Source organism: Delphinus delphis, chromosome 12 (genome assembly GCF_949987515.2).
Source record: "Delphinus delphis chromosome 12, mDelDel1.2, whole genome shotgun sequence".
Lineage (NCBI taxonomy): Eukaryota > Metazoa > Chordata > Mammalia > Artiodactyla > Delphinidae > Delphinus > Delphinus delphis.
In genome coordinates, this window is record NC_082694.2 from 59635106 (window position 1) to 59658428 (window position 23323).

General features: G+C 35.4%; 1 protein-coding gene across 1 annotated transcript in view; it reads left to right on the forward strand.

The window, feature by feature from the left end:
* HNRNPLL (heterogeneous nuclear ribonucleoprotein L like) overlaps positions 1–23323 on the forward strand; it is a 37327-nt gene that overhangs the window by 2517 nt on the left and 11487 nt on the right. Inside the window, exons 2-7 of the mRNA XM_060026784.1 lie at positions 8532–8650; positions 13832–14069; positions 15515–15600; positions 17138–17234; positions 17322–17394; positions 21879–21950. Of these exons, the coding sequence (XP_059882767.1) occupies positions 8532–8650; positions 13832–14069; positions 15515–15600; positions 17138–17234; positions 17322–17394; positions 21879–21950 (685 nt within the window). The remainder of the gene's footprint in view (positions 1–8531; positions 8651–13831; positions 14070–15514; positions 15601–17137; positions 17235–17321; positions 17395–21878; positions 21951–23323) is intronic.

The following is a 23323-nucleotide window of genomic DNA, read 5'->3' on the forward strand; positions in this document are numbered from 1 at the left end:
CAGTAGAACCAGTATTGTACTGTGAAATCTAATGAAGGATTATTTTTCCTGTTTTTAAACATTTTTCTTCGTGTAATTTTGGGTACTTGTTTGAAATCATTGCAACTATGGAAACCTGTGCATAATAAATTTTACTAGGACAGGAATACCCTGAATAGAAGTTTACTGTCTAGTGCGTCATCATCGAGAAATATGGTAATTCATCTAACGGAAAAGGATTTGACTCAACTTCAGCCCAGCTCCTTTGTACAAAGTGTTTAAGTAAATGCAGATCAAGTACAATGATAGGTAATTCTTTCAATGCTAGTTGGAAGTTTGTAAAAGTGTACAGTAAGACTTCAATGATTTACATTGTTTGGCTTTTCATTTTCCTTGAGTTATTTAATAATTACTAGATTTAAAGAGGAATGTGAGTATTTAAGAAAAACTGTTTCTACAAATGCTCCTGATTTAAGGATGAATTGTGAATGATGTTTTAAGGTGTAAAGAGAAATGAGTTTGTAGTTTGGATATGAGAAGTAAGACACTCTTCAAATTTGTGTCTTCTGGTATTAATTTGAAGAGCAAAAACTCACAGAGTGTTTCAAATTCTTTGGGCTGCATTTTGAACAAAGCTTAATTATGGAGGTTCATGCTATGTATTATACAATTACTTTATTCTTGTGGAGTAAATTGTGTTCTTAAATTTAACAGGCATGATCTTCAAGATCATAATAGTAAACTTCTGTATCTGCTAACTTTTATGAAAGCAGCTTGACTTCTGAATATTAGCACTTCACTTGGCAAAACCGATTGAGGAACTGAGTTGGGAGTTTACTTACAAAAAAAAGTCTGCTTTTATGGAGATTGGTATCAATAAAAATTTATGGAGTACTAATGCATTTTAGAGACTTAAGTTTTTCTTTTACTCTATTCTGCTAGTGACTAAACAGGCAAATCAAAGATTGTTAAAGTGATTGCTGATGAGGTGAAAATTTAAGTTTCTCAACTTTTAATAAATAGACTTGTAAGATGGCAAAATGCCAAGATAAAAAATATGGATCCTAGGATTTCCAAACAAAGGAATATGCATTATATAGAGAATCTAGTTTGAATTTAAGATATAGTTAAACTTTAATGATCTGAATTACAGAGATGATAAGACTATTATGATGGCTTATTGGGATGAATATAGAATGGGAGATGGGATGAAGGCACTTTGTTAGCTTAGCTCCCACAGGAAAAGTTTAGAGACTGTGACAGTGAGCATAGTAACTACACTGTGGTGTGTACCTCAGAGGTAAGTGCCAGAGCCTTGAGGCTTCTGTAACGGTAATGTCCTGTGTCTTATTTAGCTGAGCTGCTGCAGTAGAGTGAGAATTTTAGGCTTAGTTTTGGGAAGTAAATGAAAAGTAGTAGGTTTTACTATCTTTTGGTTTTAACAAGTGACAGTTTCTTCATGTTAGTACATATAGTGAAAAGTGCTGTTAATAGAGCCCTAAGCCCAACCAGAGCAGGTGTCTTGGCTCTGCTACCAACATGCTTTGTGACTTAACCTCTTTGGAACTCAACTTGCTACCTATCACATGAGATGGCTGGATTAGATGATCACTGTGATCTCTTAGCTCATTAAAAAAATAATACTTGAGCCCTGTCATGTGCTAGGTGCTGTTCTTGGTGATGGGATATAATTTACAAAAAAAATTCCATATCTAAAAATCTGTGATTCTACATCATTTAGTGCTTTATTTTATAAAGGAGTGAAAATATATATTTTCCCTCTATGAAATTGAATACAACTTTCAAAGCTTGCAGTTGCAGCCACAGCACCAACTCAAGATGAGCTTAAACAACAAAAAGGGGGCAGGGGTAGGGAATTTATTGGCCCGAATAACTATGAATGCCAAGTTGTAGCATTAGTTTTAGGCATGGCAGGATCGAAGGTTTTAGATGATGTCATAGGGACTAGATTCTGTCTCTTTCCATGTTTCAGCTCTATTTCCTCTATGTAGTGATAAAGCTAGGCTTACATTTTTATAGCTAGTAAATAAAGAAGAACAGTCTCTCCCTCAGAGTCCATAGCTATCCCCTCTGATCAGCCATTTTTTATATCTCCCTACCCCCAACTAGTCACTGGACTACCTCTGAAGTTGGGGAGTTACGACTGTGTGACTGAGAATACCAGTGGAATAATATGAGGTTGAGGAGTTTTTGTTTGTTCGTTTGCTTGTTTTTGTGTTCAGCCACAAGAAGGGGGAAGGAGTTTTAGGTAGGCAAAACCAAAGGATTTCTACCACATGAGCAAAAAAAATAAAGATTACTTTTTAAGAAGTTATTTGAATCAAAGTTATTTTTGTTATGTGATCAAATGTTCCTTAAAACATTTTAGGATAGGAAAATTAAAGGGTTTCCTGTGTTTTGGATCTGCTCTATTAAGAAAAAGATCAAGTAAAGAGATGTGATTGTTTAATTTTAAGAAAAACCGGGACTTCCCTGGTGGTCCAGTGGGTAAGACTCTGTGCTCCCAGTGCAGTGGGCCTGGGTTTGATCCCTGGTCCGGGAACTAGATCCCACATGCATGCTGCAACTCAGAGATCGCATGCTGCAACTAAGACCCGGTACAGCCTGAATAAATAAATAAATATTAAAACAAAAAAAAGAAAAACCATGTACTAGTTAACTCTAAGTATAGTGTGAGTTAAAAGCTATTTGCAGCTGTCCCTTAAAACTAGTTTGTCCTTGATCTACGTGAAGTATCCAAAGTAAAAGGGGGGATAATCTTAAGTATCTGGAAATCTGTACTCATTTCTTGGTAGTACTTTGATAAATTCTAATGTATCCAGAAAATGATTACCAGAATAGAGAAGGCACTCAAGATCATATCATAAGAGGAATGACAGAAGACTCTGGGGGACATTTAGCCTGAAGGGTAAACTTAGGTGTGATTTAAGAAATCATTTCAAATTATAGGAAGGTTATGTAGCAGAGGGAAATGAAGATAAGGACAGGAGGTGGCAATTAATGTTTACCGAACCCTGTTAATAACAACATCTAGCACTGTGCTAGACATTTCATATTTGTCCTATTTGTTGTAATTTTAAGTGATGAAGATTTTGTTTTATTTTTTATTTATTTAAAATTTTTTATTTTTTTATTTTTGGCTGCGTTGAGGCTTCATTGCTGTGTGTGGGCTTTCTCTGGTTGCAGCAAGCGGGGGCTCCTCTTCATTGCAGTGCGTGGGCGTCTCATTGCGGTGGCTTCTCTTATTGTGGAGCACGGGCTCTAGGCACGCGGGCTTCAGTAGTCGTAGCACGGGGGCTCAGTAGTTGTGGCTCGTGGGCTCTAGAGCGCAGGCTCAGTAGTTGTGGTGCGCGGGCTTAGTTGCTCCACGGCATGTGGGATCTTCCCAGATCAGGGTTTGAACCCGTGTTCCCTGCATTGGCAGGCAATTCTTAACCACTGCGCCACCAGGGCAGCCCTGTTTTATTTTTTTTAAAGTGAAACTGAGGTTCAGAAAGGTTTAGTAAGTAGCGTAGCATAAGATCGCACAGCCAGTAAATGTCCAAATATTCAAACGCTTGTCTGACTTCAAAGGCCATTTTGTGTAGGAAGTTACAGGGAGACAGATTTGGATGCATATTATGAAGAACTTTCTAAAAATATAGTGGATTGTCTCACAAGGTAGTGTGTTTTCCTGTCATTGGAGGTGATTAAGGAGAGGCTGATAATCACTTGCAGTGGATCTGTGCACGTTTGGTTTTGGAGGATGAATTATTGAATTTGAGCTTGGTCTTTTTTATATATTATATTTATAGGAGGATAGAAAAGGCTGTTCAGTGGCTGTTGAGCACGTGTTATGCGTGGAGATGTTGGGAAAACAAAAAGCCTGAGGACATTATGCATTGCCTTTGTGAGTTTACAGTTTTACTATATCGAGAGCTTTAATGGGCCCTTCTCATTCCTCTCATATGGAAGCTTCATTTATATTCTATTCTATTCTGAGCTTCCCTTCTCTTTAGTTAAGCCTGGTTTTCAGTCTGCAGTCGTCAAAATTGGCATTCAAGATGGATGTTATTGGAGTTTGTCTTTGAGGTAGCCTTTGAAGAGGGGCTGGGGGTTTGTAACTGGTCTGTAGCTTGCAGTGAGGACCAAATAATGTCTTCATTATAGTTGACCCAGTTTACTTAAAGAAGGGATTGAGTAATTAAAAAAGAAAAAAGTATACGGAAATTGCAGGTATGCCTCCATTTGCTGGGTACTTATTTGGAATATTGTTTCTAGTCTGATAAATAATAGATATAAATAGACCAGGAGAGAGCCTAGATAACTAAACATTTGAAATGGAAAGAATTTGAGCTTCTGTATGAGAAAGGATTAAAAAATACTCCTTAAGCTTTAGAAGACGTGGTCAAAGTATTAATATATGGATGGAGTAAACAATACTGACTATTCACCAATTTAAGATTCAGATGCATAGTATGATGCTTACAGGAGGTAATTTTAGGGTAGTAAAAGAAGCTCTGAAGATGATTTCAGATTTCTTATCACCACCATATAGTATAGGTAGAGATAAAATGTTGATTTAAGAAACATGTTAGGGGCTTCCCTGGTGGCGCAGTGGTTAAGTATCCGCCTGCCAATGCAGGGGACACGGGTTCGAGCCCTGGTCGGGAAAGATCCCACATGCCATGGAGCAATTAAGCCCATGCGTCACGACTACGGAGCCTGTGCTCCAGAGCCTGCGAGCCACACCTACTGAAGTCCGTGGGCCTAGAGCCCATGCTCGGCAACAAGAGAAGCCACCGCAATGAGAAGTCTGCACACCCCAGTGAAGAGTGGCCCCTGCTCGCCCGCAGGCAGCAACGAAGACCCCAACACAGCCAAAAATAAATGTAAATAAAATAAATTTATTGTTGTGATGAATTGGGAGATTGGGATTGACATATATACAGTAATATGTATAAAATGGGTAACTAATAAGACCCTGCTGTGTAAAAAAATAAATAAAATTCAAAATAAATAAATTTATAAAAAAGAAACATGTTAGTATTTGTGGGGAAAAAGAGGGGTGGTGAAAATATAGTTTGAATAGATAACTTTAATATATCAGTTTTATATTTGGAAACAACACTAGGGTTTTTTAATTTTTTAAATAAACTACAGAAAGGATGAGAAAATTTTAAGTTCAAGAAAAGGGGACAGGGCTTCCCTGGTGGCGCAGTGGTTGAGAGTCCGCCTGCTGATGCAGGTGACACGGGTTCGTGCCCCGGTCCGGGAAGATCCCACATGCCGCGGAGCAGCTGGGCCTGTGAGCCATGGCCGCTGGGCCTGCGCGTCTGGAGCCTGTTGCTCCGCAACGGGAGAGGTCACAACAGTGAGAGGTCCGCGTACCGCAAAAAAAAAAGAAAAGAAAAAAGAAAAGGGGACATAATTTAAAAATAGAGAAATATCAAGGTAGATAAACTCACGAAAGGCAGAGTCATTGAGTGGGAATAAGGGAAATACAGAGGGTATGGGATATATTCTCATCCTTGAGGTTGAGATAATCATATCTCCCCCTGAGTACCATATTGATTGCATTTAACATCTTTCAGCTTTTAAAGAATAACTTAAATCTTGATCTGTTTCATTTAAGAAATATAATTAAGTAGTAATGTATTAAAATCAGATCTTTTGAGAGATTTTTAAAATTGATCCTATAATCCATTTCTTTGTAAGAAGACCAGTTTGAAAAGTACTCATTTTTTAGCACTGTATTCAGGATAGTGGTTCTCTGTGTTGGGAAGGGAGGTAGGAAGAGGAGATGTGTTCAGCTCCCTCTTCCTAGTGTTTTATTTATTAAACTGGGTAGTGAGTTAATGAATATTTTTATATTCTTCATACCTTTTCGTAGGTCTTAAATGTATTATACAATAATTTCCCAATTTTTTTATTATGTAAAATATTTAATTACATATGCCCTTCACCTAGATTCAGCAGTTTTTAACATTTTGCCATTTGGGATTTTATCTCTATATGTGTATATATTTATATACATACTTTTTTTCTCTATACTATTTGAAAGCAAGTTGAGACACCATGATAGTTCATTCCTAAATATCACAGTTTTCCTAAGAATAAGGATATTCTTTTCATATAGCTATTGCCATCATAATGGTACCTAAGACAATCAAAAACATCTTACAGAAAAACCCAAATGAACTTTTTGGCTAACTCAGTAATATCCTGTTTATAATTCAATTTCTCCAATTTTCCCTAAGATGTCTTTTGTAGCAGTTTTTATCAATTGTAAAATGAAGGCTCACATACTGCATTTGGTTGTTGTCTTTACTCTCAGTCTGAAATTTTCCTTCCACTATTTTTTACTTTTGGAGGAGCCCAGGCCAATATAATTTTCTTTTGCATTTTTACCTTTGCTAGCTCATTTCTAAGGACCAAAGGAGATGACTGTCTTATTTCTTGTAGTTTATTATTGTCTAATTATTTTTAGAGTAAAACTTATTATTTATACTTTAAATGTTTTCTCTAAGTTAGGTTTTTAGGTATTATTTAGAGCTTTCTTCCTGTGTTATTGTCATCCAGTAATTAAGAGCTTAATGAGGATAATGTACATTTGGTTGTTGAGTTTCACCGAGGCGGTCGCATTTGTTAAAGTTGCTAATAAAGTGTTGGTATACATAGGGTACAATCAGAATGGTTCATTTCAGACTTAGTGGCATGTAATGAATATCTGTTGAACCATAGAAAAAACTCAGCATAAGCAATTCAAATAAAATTCCAAGGACTGAATTAGTATTTGCAAAGGATTTAATTTATTTGTTGGATTTGACAAGAGTGTAAGAATAGTCTCATGGTTACTTTATATACTTAAATTAGTTCTATTTTAAAATTCGGACATTTTTTTATTGGCATGGCACAAGACTGTTACAGTATTTTCTAACAGTCTTTATGATAATAAAGCAAAGTTGGTGAGTCTTTAAAAATAGCCAAAAAGGGATTTAATGTTCCTAAAATGATTCTTAAGTTTTAATGGTAAAATATTTGTGTTTTTAGATTAGGAGGAAAAACCCTTTTTTCCTGTTTATAGGAGAAAAAAACCTTTCCTTTAATAGATTTTTTTGGTATACGTGTGAATTGTACTTGGAATTCATTTCTTTCCTTTTAGAAATTACTTTTTAATTGGAATATAGTTGATATATAATATTATGTTAGCTTCAGGTGTACTGCATAGTGATTTGACTTTGCATACATTATGAAATGATCACCATAAGTCTAGTAACCATCAGTCCCATACAAAGTTATTATAATATTATTGACCATATTCCTTATGCTGTATATTACATCCCATGGCTTATTTATTTTGTAACTGCAGGTTTGTACCTCTTAATCCCCTTCACCTGTTTCACATCCCTCCCCCCAGCCACCCATTTGTTCTCTGTATTTGTGAGTCTGTTTTGTTTTGCTTGTTGCTTTATTTTGTTTTTTAGATTCTGCATAATACCCTTTAGATCCAACCATGTTGTCACAAATGGCAAGATTTCATTTTTTATGGAGGTCATTTCTGAAGTGATGCAAGAGAGGTACCCAATGGCTAGTTGTAAATACAGATCTTTGTCTTAATAGAACTTGAATAAGTAAATGAGAGCTATTTTCATTTTCAAGCTAATTCTCCTACATAGTCCCTTTTAAAATAAAGTTTAAGACCATATGTTTTAAAACTTCTTGCTGGGCATACTCAAAGATACACAGTACTTCACAGAAGCCCAGGAAGGCTTGTTTGTTTGTTTTTTTTTTTGGCTGTGCCACACGGCTTGTGGGATCTTAGTTCCCCAATCAGGGATTGAACCCAGGCCCTGGCAGTGAAAGCACCAAGTCCTAACCACTGGACAGCCAGGAAATTTCCCAAGGCTTGTATTTTTGAGTACTCCTTGTTCATCAGCAAAGATGGTATCTTGTATAAATTTAAGTTGTCAGGTGTACTGAGTAACTTCAAATTATTGTGGGACTAGGTAACCAATTAAACAAGGACAAATGATGATATTAATCTATATTGCAGGAAAAATAAAGTATATAATCTTTATATTAAAGAAGAAATTTTAATTGGGACTTTTTGTTCATTTGGTCTTCTTGAGATTTTGATTTTTATGGAAGTGAAATTATGAATATAAAGTATGTTTCCAATTGCAGCATGTAGCATGCTCTGTGTATCTGCTGACTTTTTTTCTGAGATTTTCTTGAAGTTGAAGGTTATTTTTTTATTGAAGTATAGTTGATGTACAATATTATGTAAGTTGAAGTTGAAATGAGTTATTAAATAACTTATCTGTAGTTCTTATTGAGAGAGAATGCTCCCTTTTAAGAAATCAGAATTTTCATGCCAAACATTTAATTAGTGATTTTACTCTCGGGTCCTTTCGCTAACTTATGAATTGCAGTTTGGTTTGGGATTTTTTTTTTTAATGTTTGCTTTTTAATGCAGAGATGGGTTTACTAAAAGAGCAATTTATTTAGACTTTTAAAGTTTTTAACTAGAAATTATTTTATCTTGCTAGGAGGCAGGTGGAAGTCATCATAAAGTTTCTGTTTCACCCGTTGTCCATGTTCGAGGACTCTGTGAATCTGTGGTGGAAGCAGACCTTGTGGAGGCTCTGGAAAAATTTGGGACAATATGGTAAGGCCAATAGGGACTTCATACAGATTGTGAAAACAGTATGGTAGAACAAACTTTGCTTGCTTGCTATAAGCCTTGATGTTTAACCATAGTATATATTGTTTGCCTATGATCGTATATCTTTGAAGCCTTCTGAGGCTTTCTGGGATTATGCATGGATGAATTTTTGTGTATCCATGATCCCCTCTCACTCCTCAACCAGGTTGTATGTAAAATTGATTATTGCATCTTTCATCTGATTTTCAAATGAATCCATGATTCCTTCTTAAACGCTGCTTTTAAACCATTGAGTTAATTATGCCCTTCATCTTCAGAATTTCAAATAGTGGTACTTAAATACTGATTTTGTTTTGTTTTGTTTTGTTTGAACTATTTAAGAATTAGTTGGCAATGAAAAGTGTGTAGATTAAGGGTAGGCATTATTTGCTTAGGTGCGTGTTGCTGTGAGTTCTTATGCAGATCATGAGCGTCAGTGTTTTATCCTAGCTTGTCTTCCTTTTGTGTTTTATATTCACTCAGGCTCCTCCTTTTTCCACAGCTGGTGTGTACTTAAGAATATTGACTTAAATGAAATATATAATTAGAAAAGTGAATCTGCTGCAAAAATAGACACTCTAAAACATTTTGTAGATTATTTTTGGAATATGCCTGGCTGTTCTCTTCTTAGTATGGATAATCTAGAGTTTATTTTATTATTATTTTTTCCATTGATGAGTACATTTGGGGTTTTTGTTATAGGCATCAGACACAGACTAAGTCATAATATGTAAATAGAGAAATTTCAATATACTTGCTGAGATTGCTTCAATTTATAAAAATTTATGTGGAGTTTTGAGTATTGAAAGGATGGTGAATAAATAGATGGGGAGGGAGTGATCAGAGGTTTCAACAGAGGAATCATTGCTTCAAAGGAGTAGGGGTTGTGTTACCTTCCATCATGGGATCTTTTTGATTAATTTCCTTGGTGACCTCATCGAGAGATGGATGACTTAGCAAACTTGTTACCCTTAACTTATGTACCTCAGAAACCACTGTTAACATATTGTTGATCCTTGGAGGTACAAATTGGAAATCCACACAGGCATTAAAAAAGCCCATTTCTTGAAATATCACTAAGATAACTATATCACTTCTTAGTCATTTGGAGTGGATATTGGAAGTTAAGTTTGTCTGGACAGTTACATAGTATTGAAGCAGACTCCTTAGACTATATTTATTTAGACTTGCATGTTGGTACTAGTCTAACCCAGTCACTATAAGGACCTTCTAGGTGGTGCACAGTCTCATGGAGTTATAAAAAGATGGTTATCTCTGAATTATTACTTTCTTCTGTTCTTATATATTTAGGGGTTTTTTTGTTTGTTTGTTTTTCTTTTTCTTTTTTTTTTTTCTGCTGTACGCGGGCCTCTCACTGTTGTGGCCTCTCCCGTTGCAGAGCACAGGCTCAAGAGGCGCAGGCTCAGCAGCCCTGGCTCACGGGCCCAGCTGCTCCGCGGCAGGTGGGATCCTCCCGGACCGGGGCACGAACCCACATCCCCTGCATTGGCAGGCGGATTCTCAACCACTGCACCACCGGGAAAGCCCCATATTTAGGGTTTTTAAAGTTACTTTCTTAGAGCCAAGAAATACCAAAGCAATGTCAGAAAACAAGTTGATGAGCAAATACAGTTGGAAACTTCAGGGAAATAATAACTATATTGATATTTTGATGTTAATTATGACCATGACCTAAATGTTGGGGATTAAAGAAATAGAACTATTTGTTTAAGTTTGTAAGTAATTTGAATTACTTCTGAGTGGCCTGTCTGTTTTTATTATTTTATTTATATACTTAAAAAAAATTATTTATTTATTTGGTTGTGCTGGGTCTTAGTTGTGGCAGGCAGGCTCCTTAGTTGCAGCTCGTGGACTCTTAGTTGCAGCACACATGTGGCATCTAGTTCCCTGACCAGGGATGGAACCCGGGCCCCCTGAATTGGGAGCTTGGAGTCTTATCCACCGTGCCACCAGGGAAGTCCCAGTTTTAGACTCTATACTGTTCGATACTTAGTCCATGGTAATGTGTTCCATATATGAATTTTATTTAGTTAATTTGCATATTACATCGTTCTGTCCTCGAGATTGGTAGTTATGTGGTTAGAAAAGTCATGAGATAATCGGAACAAATTAGTGTATAATTACGAGCTTAATTGGCATAAATATGTATAATAGGAGTTTCAGTTGTGTGGAATGATCTTGAATAAGAGGTGGCTGCTACTAAAGCTAAAAGAACCTTGAAGAGCCTCCTATGAGGAGTAGGTGTTTTGCTTCAAAATGTTGCATTTATAGAACCTTTCCCTATTTTTTTATTTGTTGATTTATTTAGTGGTGTGGGGGGGGGAGGGAATTATAAAGATTATAAAGAAACTGCTCTTCTTAAATAGGTGAGTCACCAAGTTCAATATATAGTAAGTTGATACTTAAAAACTAGATGTATAGGAAAGAAGTTCAGGAGAAACTATAACAAGATCTTGAGAATGGTTGTGTCAGGATAATAAAATTGCTATTTTTTTTGTCTTTATTTAGTCAAAAGAATATTTAGAAATACATACTGAGTCGCTTTTCCTCCCTTATCCCCTCTCATTAAAGGAGAGGATGCTAGGTAGTGATTAGCTATACCAGTTTAAATTTTAAAACAAAACTTTTGGGACCTAATTTGTGTAGTAAATCTCTTGCTTCCTCCTGTTTTTATTTAAAAATTAGTAAACATGTTTTAAGCTGTTAAGTTGAAAGCACCCACCCTACCTACCATGTTCTTTAGACTTTTTATTTTTTCTCTCTTTGGTCTTCCAGTCTTTCTTATACTAATGCTTTAAAAAAAATTTTTTTTAATTATGTGCCAGGGCTTCCCTGGTGGCGCAGTGGTTGAGAGTCCGCCTGCCGATGCAGGGTACGCAGGTTCATGCTCCGGTCTGGGAGGATCCCACATTCCGCGGAGCTGCTGGGCCCGTGAGCCATGGCCGCTGAGCCTGCGCATCCGGAGCCTGTGCTCCGCAATGGGAGAAGTCACAACAGTGAGAGGCCCAAGTACCGCCAAAAAAAAAAAAATTATGTGCCAGGGGCTTCACTGGTGGCGCAGTGGTTGAGAGTCCGCCTGCCGATGCTAGGGGACACGGGTTCGTGCCCCTGTCTGGGAAGATCCCACATGCCGCGGAGCGGCTGGGCCTGTGAGCCATGGACGCTGAGCCTGCGCGTCCGGAGACTGTGCTCTGCAACGGGAGAGGCCACAGCAGAGAGAGGGCTGCGTAATGCAAAAAAAAAAAAAAAAAAAAAAAAAAAAAGTGCCAAACACTTTAAGTGAATTCTAAAATGTCTTTGTGACATTCTAATTTTCCCTTCCCTATCTTCATATGATGCCACTTTTCCTGGGTAACCTGTTTAACTTTTAGCTCTGTGCTTCTAGCTTACTTCTTATAGTAGTTAATGACAGTACTTTTTACTACAAACAGGTGAGTCTATTTTAATAGGCCAATAAAGAATTTAAATATTTTTGGGCCTTTATAATTTTTCTGTGTTTCCAAAGAGCCAAAGGGCATTATTAACATATTTACTTGGTGATATCATTTAGCTATAAAACAACTTATTTGTGAGAGGAGAATATTTATTATTCCTTAATTTCTTTAGCATAGACCTGATTCCAGGGTTTTCTATGTTTTTGTATGCAAGACTTTAGAACTTTAGCTAGGAGTTTGCATTTCTAAAACGAATGTTTCTCTCTGGGACTTTATATCTTGCATTTATAAACTAATCCCAGGCGTTATTTTTTCTGTGTTTTATTCTTTAATTGTGAATGATGTGGGTTGAGAGAACTAATAAGCCTCATAGACCAACAAATATTGATTGAATACCTGTCATGTGCCAGGCTCCATTTCTAGATTCTGAGGATGTAAAGATGATTGAGGCAAGGCAAGCAATATGTATGCAGGAACTGTAATCTTGATGATAATCCTCCCAGTTGTATAAATTAGGAAGCTGAAATTCATAAGAAATTACATAATTTGCCAGGCTACAAAGTGGTCTGTTTCTTACTAAGAAACACTTACTAGGTTTTGAAGTTTAGTGGTTGGTCCTGGATGTCTGATTGAGAAGCAGTGCTGTCACTGAGTACCTGACCTGATGTTATTTCTCTGGCCTTCTGCTATTATAAAAAGCACATTGATTGTATTTTAAAATATTTTTAAGGTCCTTGTTCCTGTGAATAAAGGACATGTTTCCCTGTTCTGATCCATGTGTTCTGATTTCTCGCTAACCTCCCTTCCTTCATTTCTTTATTTTTCATTTCATGTATTAAAATATATTCCCCTTCCCAAAGAGTATAAAATGAAGAGTAAATACTTCATTGTCTTGGCCATAGCATCCATGATTACCATATTCTAGTGAATATCTTTTTATGGATTCTTTAATATTTAAAAATATTTAAGAATTTTAGAGGAGATTATTTTATGAAATTTGGTCTGTTTGTAGTTGCTTCTTTTTGTCTTTTGGTTCTCTGTTTTTAGTAAGAGAAATGGAAGTGTAGTCATTTCTTAGTGTGGCAGTTACTTGTTTGCAAAATTCAATAGAGATGGTAGTTTCTGTTGTCGAGGAGATCCATCTGCTAACCTTCTCGAGTTTTATCTCTATTGATTTCTTTTTTAAAAATTTTTTTTATTGAGGTATAGTTGCTTTACAGTGTTGTGTTAATTTCTGCTGTTCAGCAAAGTGGCTCAGTTATACATATATATTCCTTTCCATTATGGTTTTTCACAGTATGTTGAATATAGTTCCCTGTGCTCAGTAGGATCTTCTTGTTTCTCTACTGATTTCTGTATCTAGGTATTTTCTAATGCTGCTTGGAAGTGGCAGCCTGAGGAATAAACTGGATGGCATTATTAACAACTGGTAACAGAATTGTGCTTGAGGAAGGCATGAGGTAGTTAAAAGCTTTCAGTCACAGGAAGAGGAGGTTTCAAATATGTACAATCTACCTGGTATACCACAATTTATTTGGATAATTTAAGAGTTGACTAATATTGGATACAGGTAGTGAAGACTACTAATCTGTATGATTTGAGACATTTTTATTAAAGTCTGCTTTTACTTGATTGAGAAAAATAATGTTAATTGAACTTGCTATATTATTCTTTTCCAATCTCCCTTCAGCTATGTGATGATGATGCCTTTTAAACGGCAGGCTCTAGTGGAATTTGAGAACATAGATAGTGCCAAAGAATGTGTGACGTTTGCTGCAGATGAACCCGTGTACATAGCTGGTCAGCAGGCTTTTTTCAACTATTCTACAAGCAAAAGGATCACTCGGCCAGGAAATACTGATGATCCATCAGGAGGCAACAAAGTTCTTCTGCTGTCAATTCAGAATCCTCTTTATCCAATTACGGTGGTATGTATTTTAGTAAGACAAGCTAAATTAAAAGTGATTTTGGAATTTGTCTTGAGTGACTAATCTGTAGTTTTCTTCACTGCCATATAGATATTTGAAAATAGTGGATTTTTAAAAAACAATTATTAAAATTAATTTTAATTTTGACTATCAAATTTAATGAACAAAGACATGGTGAGCACTAAAGCTATAAAAAGTCAGAAGCACAGTTGTCATAATTAAATAAGCACATTAAATTTTTTTATTAACATCAGTGTTAACTCTCCTTCTGTTAATAAAGCGTTAGACGGACTTGGTGGAAATGATCCAAGAAATCTCTCTCTAATATGCCAGCACATGTATTAAGAGCATCTACTAGGTAGTGACAGAATTCCATAGTACAATAAGATACATTTATCATTATAAGCTGTTTAGAGATAGCTTGTTAAAAACTTCTCTGATTTACCTAAAAATTCCCTTCTTCACTCTTTAGAAAAGTGATATTAAAATTTAAAAGGATTCATGTTCTTGAACCAGTTCAGTTTTCTACTTCATGATAATCACATACTGTTTAATAATAAACTAGTGATAAGGACACTGGATTTTTGTAATGAATAAAATATCACAATAAGAAGAGCTTCATTTAGTATGATTTCTAGGGTATATGATATTTGGACATAAACTTAAAGCATAAGACACTATTTAAATTTAGACATTATGTATCTATTTACTTTTGTAATATGTATAGACTTATTAATAAACAATATTAATATATTTACAATATTTGGTGTTTTAGGAGAAAGAATATAACTAGTACAAGTACTCCGATTTGTTTACTGTATCCTTAGTACCTAATGGTGTGGCTGTGTAATTGTAGGTACTCAGAATTTTGAAAGTTGAAGAATTGTTCCTAAGTGGGTATTTAGGGTTCTCTCTTAGATGATTCAGGCATCTTGTTTGGTGAAATTTAACTCAATATAAATGATCTTCCCTGGGTCTTTTATCTATAGCCATTGTCCTTGAAAATAAATACTGAGTTGTTCTACTACTACTCTTTAATAAATATTTATTATTATAATTTAAGTGATTATAGTATTAAACATTTCAGAGTCACATTTGGAAAAAAACAAAGTGATTACAGCTTTGGTTTATTAATTGTGTATTGTCAGAGATTCTTTTAGGTACCTGTTAAGAAAATAAAAATTGAGGATTCATTTAGGAGATTAAAAATAAGTAATAATGCTTTTCAGATGTTTCATTGGAAGTTCTCTAATGTGGGTATATTGTGTAGGTGAAGAAATAACTTTAGATTTATTAAAGTGTTGCAGTTTTTAAAAGTTTAATTAATACTTAACAGAAATGATGTCTTGACAGTTTTTTTTGTTTACTCTTTAAACAAAAGAGTATAGCTTTATTATTTTTCTAAGTATAAAATGTGATGAAGTCTTGTTTTCTTTACTTCATAGGATGTTTTATATACTGTATGCAATCCTGTTGGAAAAGTGCAACGTATTGTTATATTCAAGAGAAATGGGATACAAGCAATGGTTGAATATCCTTTATTTGTAAATTTTTTATTAATGTGTGTGAATACTGTGTAATATAGATCTTAATTTTTCCTGTTTAATCATTTCTAGACAAGTGATGTTTATTCTCCCCACCATCCCCTATATCTATTTGTCTTTGATTTAAAGAATGAAACTGCAATACCCACAGAGAATTTTACTATTTTTGATAAAATAACTTGCTACCATAAAATAGTCCATTGTTTCATCTTACAGCGTGCTTTGCTGTTTTAATGAGGAAAAAATAACACTGTTTGATAATATGTTCACTTGTACCTTTTTGAAATTTTTCCCAAATGGACTTTTCTGAATCTCTCTTTAAAATAGGCAGCTTGGAAGTATCAAAACTTTGGAGTTAATAGACCATTTCTTGCCTTTCTTCACTGAATCTTTTAAATGGTCATGGTTTATGTAAGACCTGCTTCCCTATGTTAAATTTGTTATACATTGAGTAAAAAGAGCAAGTTGCAAAATAGTACATATAGTACAATCCCATTAAAAAATAATAATTTTAAAAAGACGTAACTTATGTGTATGCATAGAAAAAGGTTGGGATATACAACAAACGCTTTTTTTTTTAATTTTTTAAAAATTTATTTTATTTATTTAATTTTGGCTGCATTGGGTTTTCGTTACTGCACATGGGCTTTCTCTAGTTGTGGCGAGTGGGGGGCTACTCTTCGTTGTGGTGCACAGGCTTCTCATTGCGGTGGCTTCTTTTGTTGTGGAGCACAGGCTCTAGAGTTCAGGCTCAGTAGTTGTGGTGCACGGACAGGCGGGTTCTTAACCACTGCGCCACCAGGGAAGCCCTATAGCAAACCCTTTATGGTGCTTACTCTGGCAAGTTGTTTTTTTTTTTTTTCCCTACTACTTTTGTGGTTTGATTTTTTAATTTTTTTTAACAATTACAAACTTAAGTAATTTTTAAAAACTAGTAAAATGAAAGATAAAGATTATAAACTCAGCCTTCTCAGAAATATATAAAAATCAAGTATTTCTTTTGTATTATATTGATTCTTTGTAATGTTCTTCCTACTTTATTTATTTATTTATTTTTGGCCATTCCATGCAGCTTGCGCAGCTTGCAGGATCTTAGTTTCCTGACCAGGGATTGAACCCACGCCCTTGGCAGTGAACGTGTGGAGCCCTAACCACTGGACAACCCTGTTCTTCCTACTTAAAGAGTAAAATATTTCCTGTTTCAAGATAGAAAGCTGGCCTTTGCTAGGGAATGGGACCATGCTCCATGCTCCCTCCCACACACCCCCAAACCACAGGTTATAAAGTACTTCTGATGACCTAGAAGAATTAATGTATTATAAGTAGTTTTGGTTGTATTACGTTTTCTTTGGTACCCTTGATCTTAAAAATAAATTCTCCTACTAAAATTCATAGAAATTTTATTTGGTAAAGCATTTTCAGAAGTGAGAAAGTTATTTCTCATTTTTTTCAGTCCATTTCTTAATGGAGTGAATAATGATAAATTTTGGACACCTTAAACCAAATTTCCTTAATAGAGCTTATGTTTGAATCAGTCCTTTGTGCCCAGAAAGCTAAAGCAGCACTCAATGGAGCAGATATATATGCTGGATGTTGCACACTAAAAATTGAATATGCAAGGGTAAATATTTTTTTTCAACACTTCACCAAAGAAATATATATGCTTTGGATATACAATGTGAACTTACTTTCTTTTTAATCTTAACAGCCAACTCGTCTAAATGTTATTAGGAATGACAATGACAGTTGGGACTACACTAAACCATATTTGGGAAGACGCGGTAAGTATTTTATGCATTTTAGATGTACTTACATCTGCTGTCAAATTTTTACATGCAGTTAGAGTCCTTTTTCCTGAGATGAGCTAGTTCATTCAAATGATGAAAACCTTGTTGGTGAAGCTTTTGTTGCAAAAGACCTTGTAATGCTGGAAAAGAACCTTGAACATTAGTGCCCCTTACTGGTATGTACTGAGTTATTTATATTTAGTTCAACAAGGAGCCCACACATACAGGCACGCCCGCAGTTCAAGGACTTGCATTTCTCCAAGCAGCTCTCTCTCTTTGGAGGAGAGGAAACTGATTCAGAATATTACTTACAAACTGCAGACTTGCACACTGCTTCTCTATGGAAAGGACTTTTCCCCCAAGCTGGACGAGGCATTAAGAAGGATAGAGGACTCCAGCAGGCTGACTCTACACTTCATCACGCACAACATCGGCATCAGCAAAAAGCCCTCTGAAAAACTCAGACTTGCAATTCACCTTGACTGCATACTGCATGCACCATCACCCCAAGTTTTTAAAGGAGGACACTTAACAGTACTTCAGACTTGCATGGGATGAATACCATGATAGACTGTGCCCACTTATTCAAGTTGTATGTATATATTGGTTTGACTTCCCTTAAGGTTTCAGTTGTAGAATTTAAAACTTTTCACTGACGGATACTAGATTTTATAACAATGTTGTAAATCTTAATGCCCGTTGCTGTAACTGTTAGCAGCTTAGATTCAAATTGTTAATTGACAAATAACCAGGGCCAATTTATCTACAGGTCTTGGGAATTATAATGCTCAACCAATCCACACAGATATTAAAGCTAAAAGGATTAGAAAGGTGCATACTTGCTGCACTTTAAGTTTACTTTTTTTTCCCCTCAATTGTGGACATTGAATAGAATAACATAATAATGAAAAGATGCATTATATGTAAAAGACGATTTTCTGTGTGGTTTGATTTTTGTAAAGTGGCTGTTTATAAGTTGTCACTTTTTGTAACAATTTAAGGTTATCACTCATGTTAATTTGTGTAACTAGAAATTTTGACGTTTCAAGTGTAGGTGAAAATACCATGTGTGTTCAAGGTAGAATATATTTAAACTTGATAAATCTGAAAATAGGAGCATTTCATTTGAGATGCATTTTCACCTATAACTTATAAATGCTAGATTTCATGAGCATAGATTTGACTGATAAAATTGTTCAACTAACTGTATGGCAATTCTGGAATATACAAATAAAAATGTGGATCTTGTAAAAACAAGGGGGCTGCAGTATTGGCTACATCTCAACTACAATATCAGTGTCTGAACCATGTGTTGGAAAAACTCACCAAGATGAGTATGTCTGTAGAAGTCAGTAAAGTAGGAAAAAATTTTATGGCATCCAAAATATCTTGGGCAGTAGGGACTCCATAGTGCATGTACTCTTGCCAAAAGAAAAAAATGAGACAGTGTGGTGATCCTTTGCATGTTTGAATATTTAGGACTTTTGGATGATTGGCTCCTTTAATTCTTAGTTCTCAGGAAATCATCTTGCCTTATGCATGGGGTTGCAGACAGGTTTGTTTAGTAATGCAGCTTTGGCTGGACCCCACATTTTTCACTATCACAGAAATCTGCTTGGCAGAGGCTTGGTACAGTTGAATACAGTATTGAAAAACAAAGCCTTAGTACTCAAACAACAGAACAAGTGGTTGATGAGAAATCTCTCACTTCTGTTAAGTTACAGTTACTGAATATTCAGTTTTTTTAACTCATTTGAAATAGTTTTGATTACATTTCTCTTAATGTCTCTTAAAGCATTTGTAGTATGCTTCTTATTTTAATAGTATTTATTCTTTTTTTTTTTTCTTTGGCGGTATGCGGGCCTCTCGCTGTTGTGGCCTCTCCCATTGTGGAGCACAGGCTCCGGACGCGCAGTCTCAGTGGCCATGGCTCACGGGCCCAGCCGCTCCGCGGCATGTGGGATCCTCCCGGACCGGGGCACGAACCCGCGCCCCCTGCCTAGGCAGGCGGACTCTCAACCACTGCGCCACCAGGGAAGCCCAATAGTGTTTATTCTTTTAAAAGGTCTGAATTTTACAAAAGCCAGCTTAGATTTTTATACAAGGAATTACAGTCAGAAAGTTTAGAAATGTATAAGGTAGATATTTAAATAGGGAAATATAATTAAAGGAGGTAAAACAGAGTTTTAGTTATTTATGCTTTCAAGGGAAAAGGATTCTTGTTTTCTAATTCCTTACAGGTAGATACTTGTCTGTATAGCAAATATCATATGGCAGTTTGGTTTTTTGTAGTGACTTTAGCTTCCACTCACGTTGATACTGAATTATAACTTTTTCTACCCAAAAAAGAGTGATTTTATAAATATAACCTCATTTCAAAAAGTTCTTTTCAGCTCAAATTACGTTTTAGTGCAAAGAATTTGTAGCCTAGACTCCAGAGAATCCCTCCAGAAATGTTAAGCAACACTTTTGTATGTGTGCATCTTTTGGGGGAGAAAAAGTCCACAGCTTCCAACAGATTTCAGACTGAATCCATGAAAGGTTACAAACCGCTATTTATAGATCGATATATTCAGTGTTTGACTCTTCCTCACCCTTCTTTATGTGACCTTATATTAGGTAGTAAATGCTTCCAATAAAGAGAGTTATTGAAGAGAAATTACTATGAGAAATACATTATGAAGAGAAATTATTCAAGAGAAGTAATGACAATGGCTGAAAGATACCTTGGAGATCATCTACTCTAACTTCTTCACTTTATGAATGAAGATTATTTCTATGATTATATAGCAAATTACTGGTTAAGTTGAAAATTTATGATTCCTGATTCAGTGCTCTTTCCTTTATAGCACACAGTTAACTATATCAGTAAAACTAAGCCATGAAGACTTTATGGTGGTTTTGGTTTAAGATTCTTAGATCAGATAAGGACTTATATTTACCATTTGGTGGCATGCTTAAGCAGAGGAACGTTAGCAGAATGGAACAGCAGACTGGATTGATTGAAGAAGAGTGAGACTTAAATGATGATGCTGGAAGCCGTGTAAAGAAGGAACTGTGAATGTTTAGACTGGAGAAGAAATGACTTTGGGGAAATGGAGGATCATAATAACTTCTAAGCATCTGAAAGGGTTCTTGGAGGAAGACTAAGTAATGAATAAGGCTGCGAGGCCCTAAATGGAGTAGAATATATGTAGAGGACAAATTTCTGTACAATATAGAAATTAATTTTCTCATAATTTAGAACTAACTGAAAATGTAAGGGAAAGTAGTGAGTACCTTGTTACCAGTGTTGGGTAAGCAGAGGCTAGATGGTCCCAATTGATGGTCTCAGGGATGATGTAAAGAGAATTTAACACTGAATAAAAGTTGAACTAGATGACCTCCTAGGTCCCTTTCAGTGCTATGATAACTTGGAATAGGTAATTAAAACAATACTTCTGTAGACTGAAGTGAAAATTAAAGTATTTCTCATCTCCCATAAACCTCATTTGTTTAGGTGACTAAGGATATGTAGAAAGCCTTTCTCTTTGAATTTTCAAAGATGAGAATGATCAGACTCTTTAGATACATTTAAAAAAATCTTACTGAACACCATAATTTGATCAGCAAACTTTCCCAAAGTATTATACAATGATTTTTAAAATTTAAACATAGGATGTGCTATTTTAGAAACTTAGAAGTAATTTTTTTATTGATGTCTCAGATTTGGGAAAATTGGCATGCCTTCCCTAAAAATGTAGTTAGCATAAAAATTATCCTTTAGGAGTATTGTAGTACTCTCGTCCAATAATGTAGCCCCCTTGGTTAGCTTTAACTTGACATATTTAAACTTTGGGGAGTGCTTCTAGTTCTGCCTGGTGTTAAGGTCTATAGACAATGGCCAGTCCATGACACAATATGGACCAGTGATGTGAAAATTTCCAGCTCTCCAGTCAGTAGGTGTTTGTAAATATGTGTATATACATACAAAATACTCTGTGTTTACTGATTGTGAAACCATGTAATACAGGTTGTTGTTGGCTTATGCTGAACTTCTTGAAAGAAGCCCACTTTGAAAATGTGTTGCTGTTGAAGCTAATAGTATGCATCAGGTACTGTCTTTCAAAAGTACTGCACTTAAAGCTTGTTTTAAAGACATGTATTGGTAAAAACTTCTGTACAGTGTCAAACTCTAGCATTGTATACATCACCTTCTGAAAAGTATCCATTCTTTCCTTTAATTTGAAAGTGTGATTGTATTTGGCATTTGCCAAAAAGATATTCTCAAGTTAAGTGGAATTTGTTAGATAGAATTATTTTCTTAAACTTTTGGTGTTTGTATTTAAATTGGATATGAATGGATGTTTAACATTAACCAGGAATCATATTTCTCTTATGAATTGTAATGGATGTTTTGAATGGGTGTTTCCCATGTGAGAACTCTGTTAAGTACTTGGGTCAAAATTGTTAAAACCATGTTTCTACTTTTGTGTCAGATAGAGGAAAGGGTCGCCAGAGACAAGCCATTTTGGGAGAACACCCTTCTTCGTTTAGACATGATGGCTATGGTAAGTTTGTCAAGGCAGAAGGAAGGTAGTATAGACAAACTATTAGAATTTTTGCATTTCTGATGAAGAATGGCACAATTCTTGTCTCTATTTTTCCTGCTCACCTGACTTGGTTTATGGGATCAGTCCCTTATAAATGTACTCCAAAGGAGTTGTCCCAAATCCTTTGTTTTCTTAGGCTATTGTTATATCACATAATCTTTGATATAAATGAGAGCTATTGTTTGGGATTGAAAGCTTTTTTACCATTATATTTTGTTTTGTTTTGTTTGGGCCTTGATTAGTAAGGGGCTCTAGTCTGTCAGAGGACCAGAAAGTGTATTTTCTTCCATTCTAGCAGTTATGAGTAAAGAGGAATTTAGAGTAATAAAAGGCAGAGAGAATGAGGTATTTGTTGAAAGGAAACATGTTTTTGGTTAGATCCTTAATTCTTTTAGTTCTACAGTTGGTACTTCAGCTTTGGTTAAATTTGTATTTAATTCTTTTTTAAAAACTTCTCAGTTTTAATGTTTGCTATGTTGATAAGTTAAGATTATGAAAGCTAGAATAATAATCTTCCCCAGGAAGAAGTTAGGTATCAGACTGTTGTCTTTGTTAAGTAGATGTTGAGAATTGTTATTGATAAAAGTTTAAACTGGTTATAAGTTCTGTGTTTTTAAATATTTTTTTAGTTTTTAGCTGTAGTTATTGACCCACCTATTCTGTGGTTTAAAGTTGCAGTACAATTAGAGGTACTGTTAGAAGTGGTAGAAAGTAGAAATTGCTATGTTGTACTCTTGGGAGTTATTATCGAAAAGCCACCAGTGTTTCCTGTTGTCCGAAATATTTTCAAATTGTGTACATGTTTGATGACCATTCTTAGCTGTGAGTTTTAGCTTATTCCCTAGTGTCTTTATTTGAACTCCAGGAATTTATTAACCCTGTGTGTGTGTGTTTTTGTGTGTATGTGTATTTGTTCAAGTTTCTGTGGTAGTCTGTATTGCAGAAGAGATTATAAAACAATCTCTATGTTATGTCAAAACAGTAAGTGTCGTATAGAAGGAAAATCTTACTACAGTCGTTTTCGTGTGTTCCTTGTTCATTTTTCTTAGTTGTTTCTTTAACAGAGTAAATATTAAATATGGTCATACAAGTAGTTTTCTGATCCTGCAATGAAGAAACACTTATTAGGAATCTACTGTGCATTGTATAATGGAGGATTTCAAAAGAATGGCTAATCAAAGTTTGTAGTATAGTTGTAGAGTATGTAAATGTGTCATGGCAGTTAGCTTAAGGCCAAAAATTGGTTAAATGTTCTGCTAAAGGGGGTTAGAAAAATCTGTGAGCATATAAATGAAGGACAAAACTCTACTGTAGTAATGTTGACACAGGCT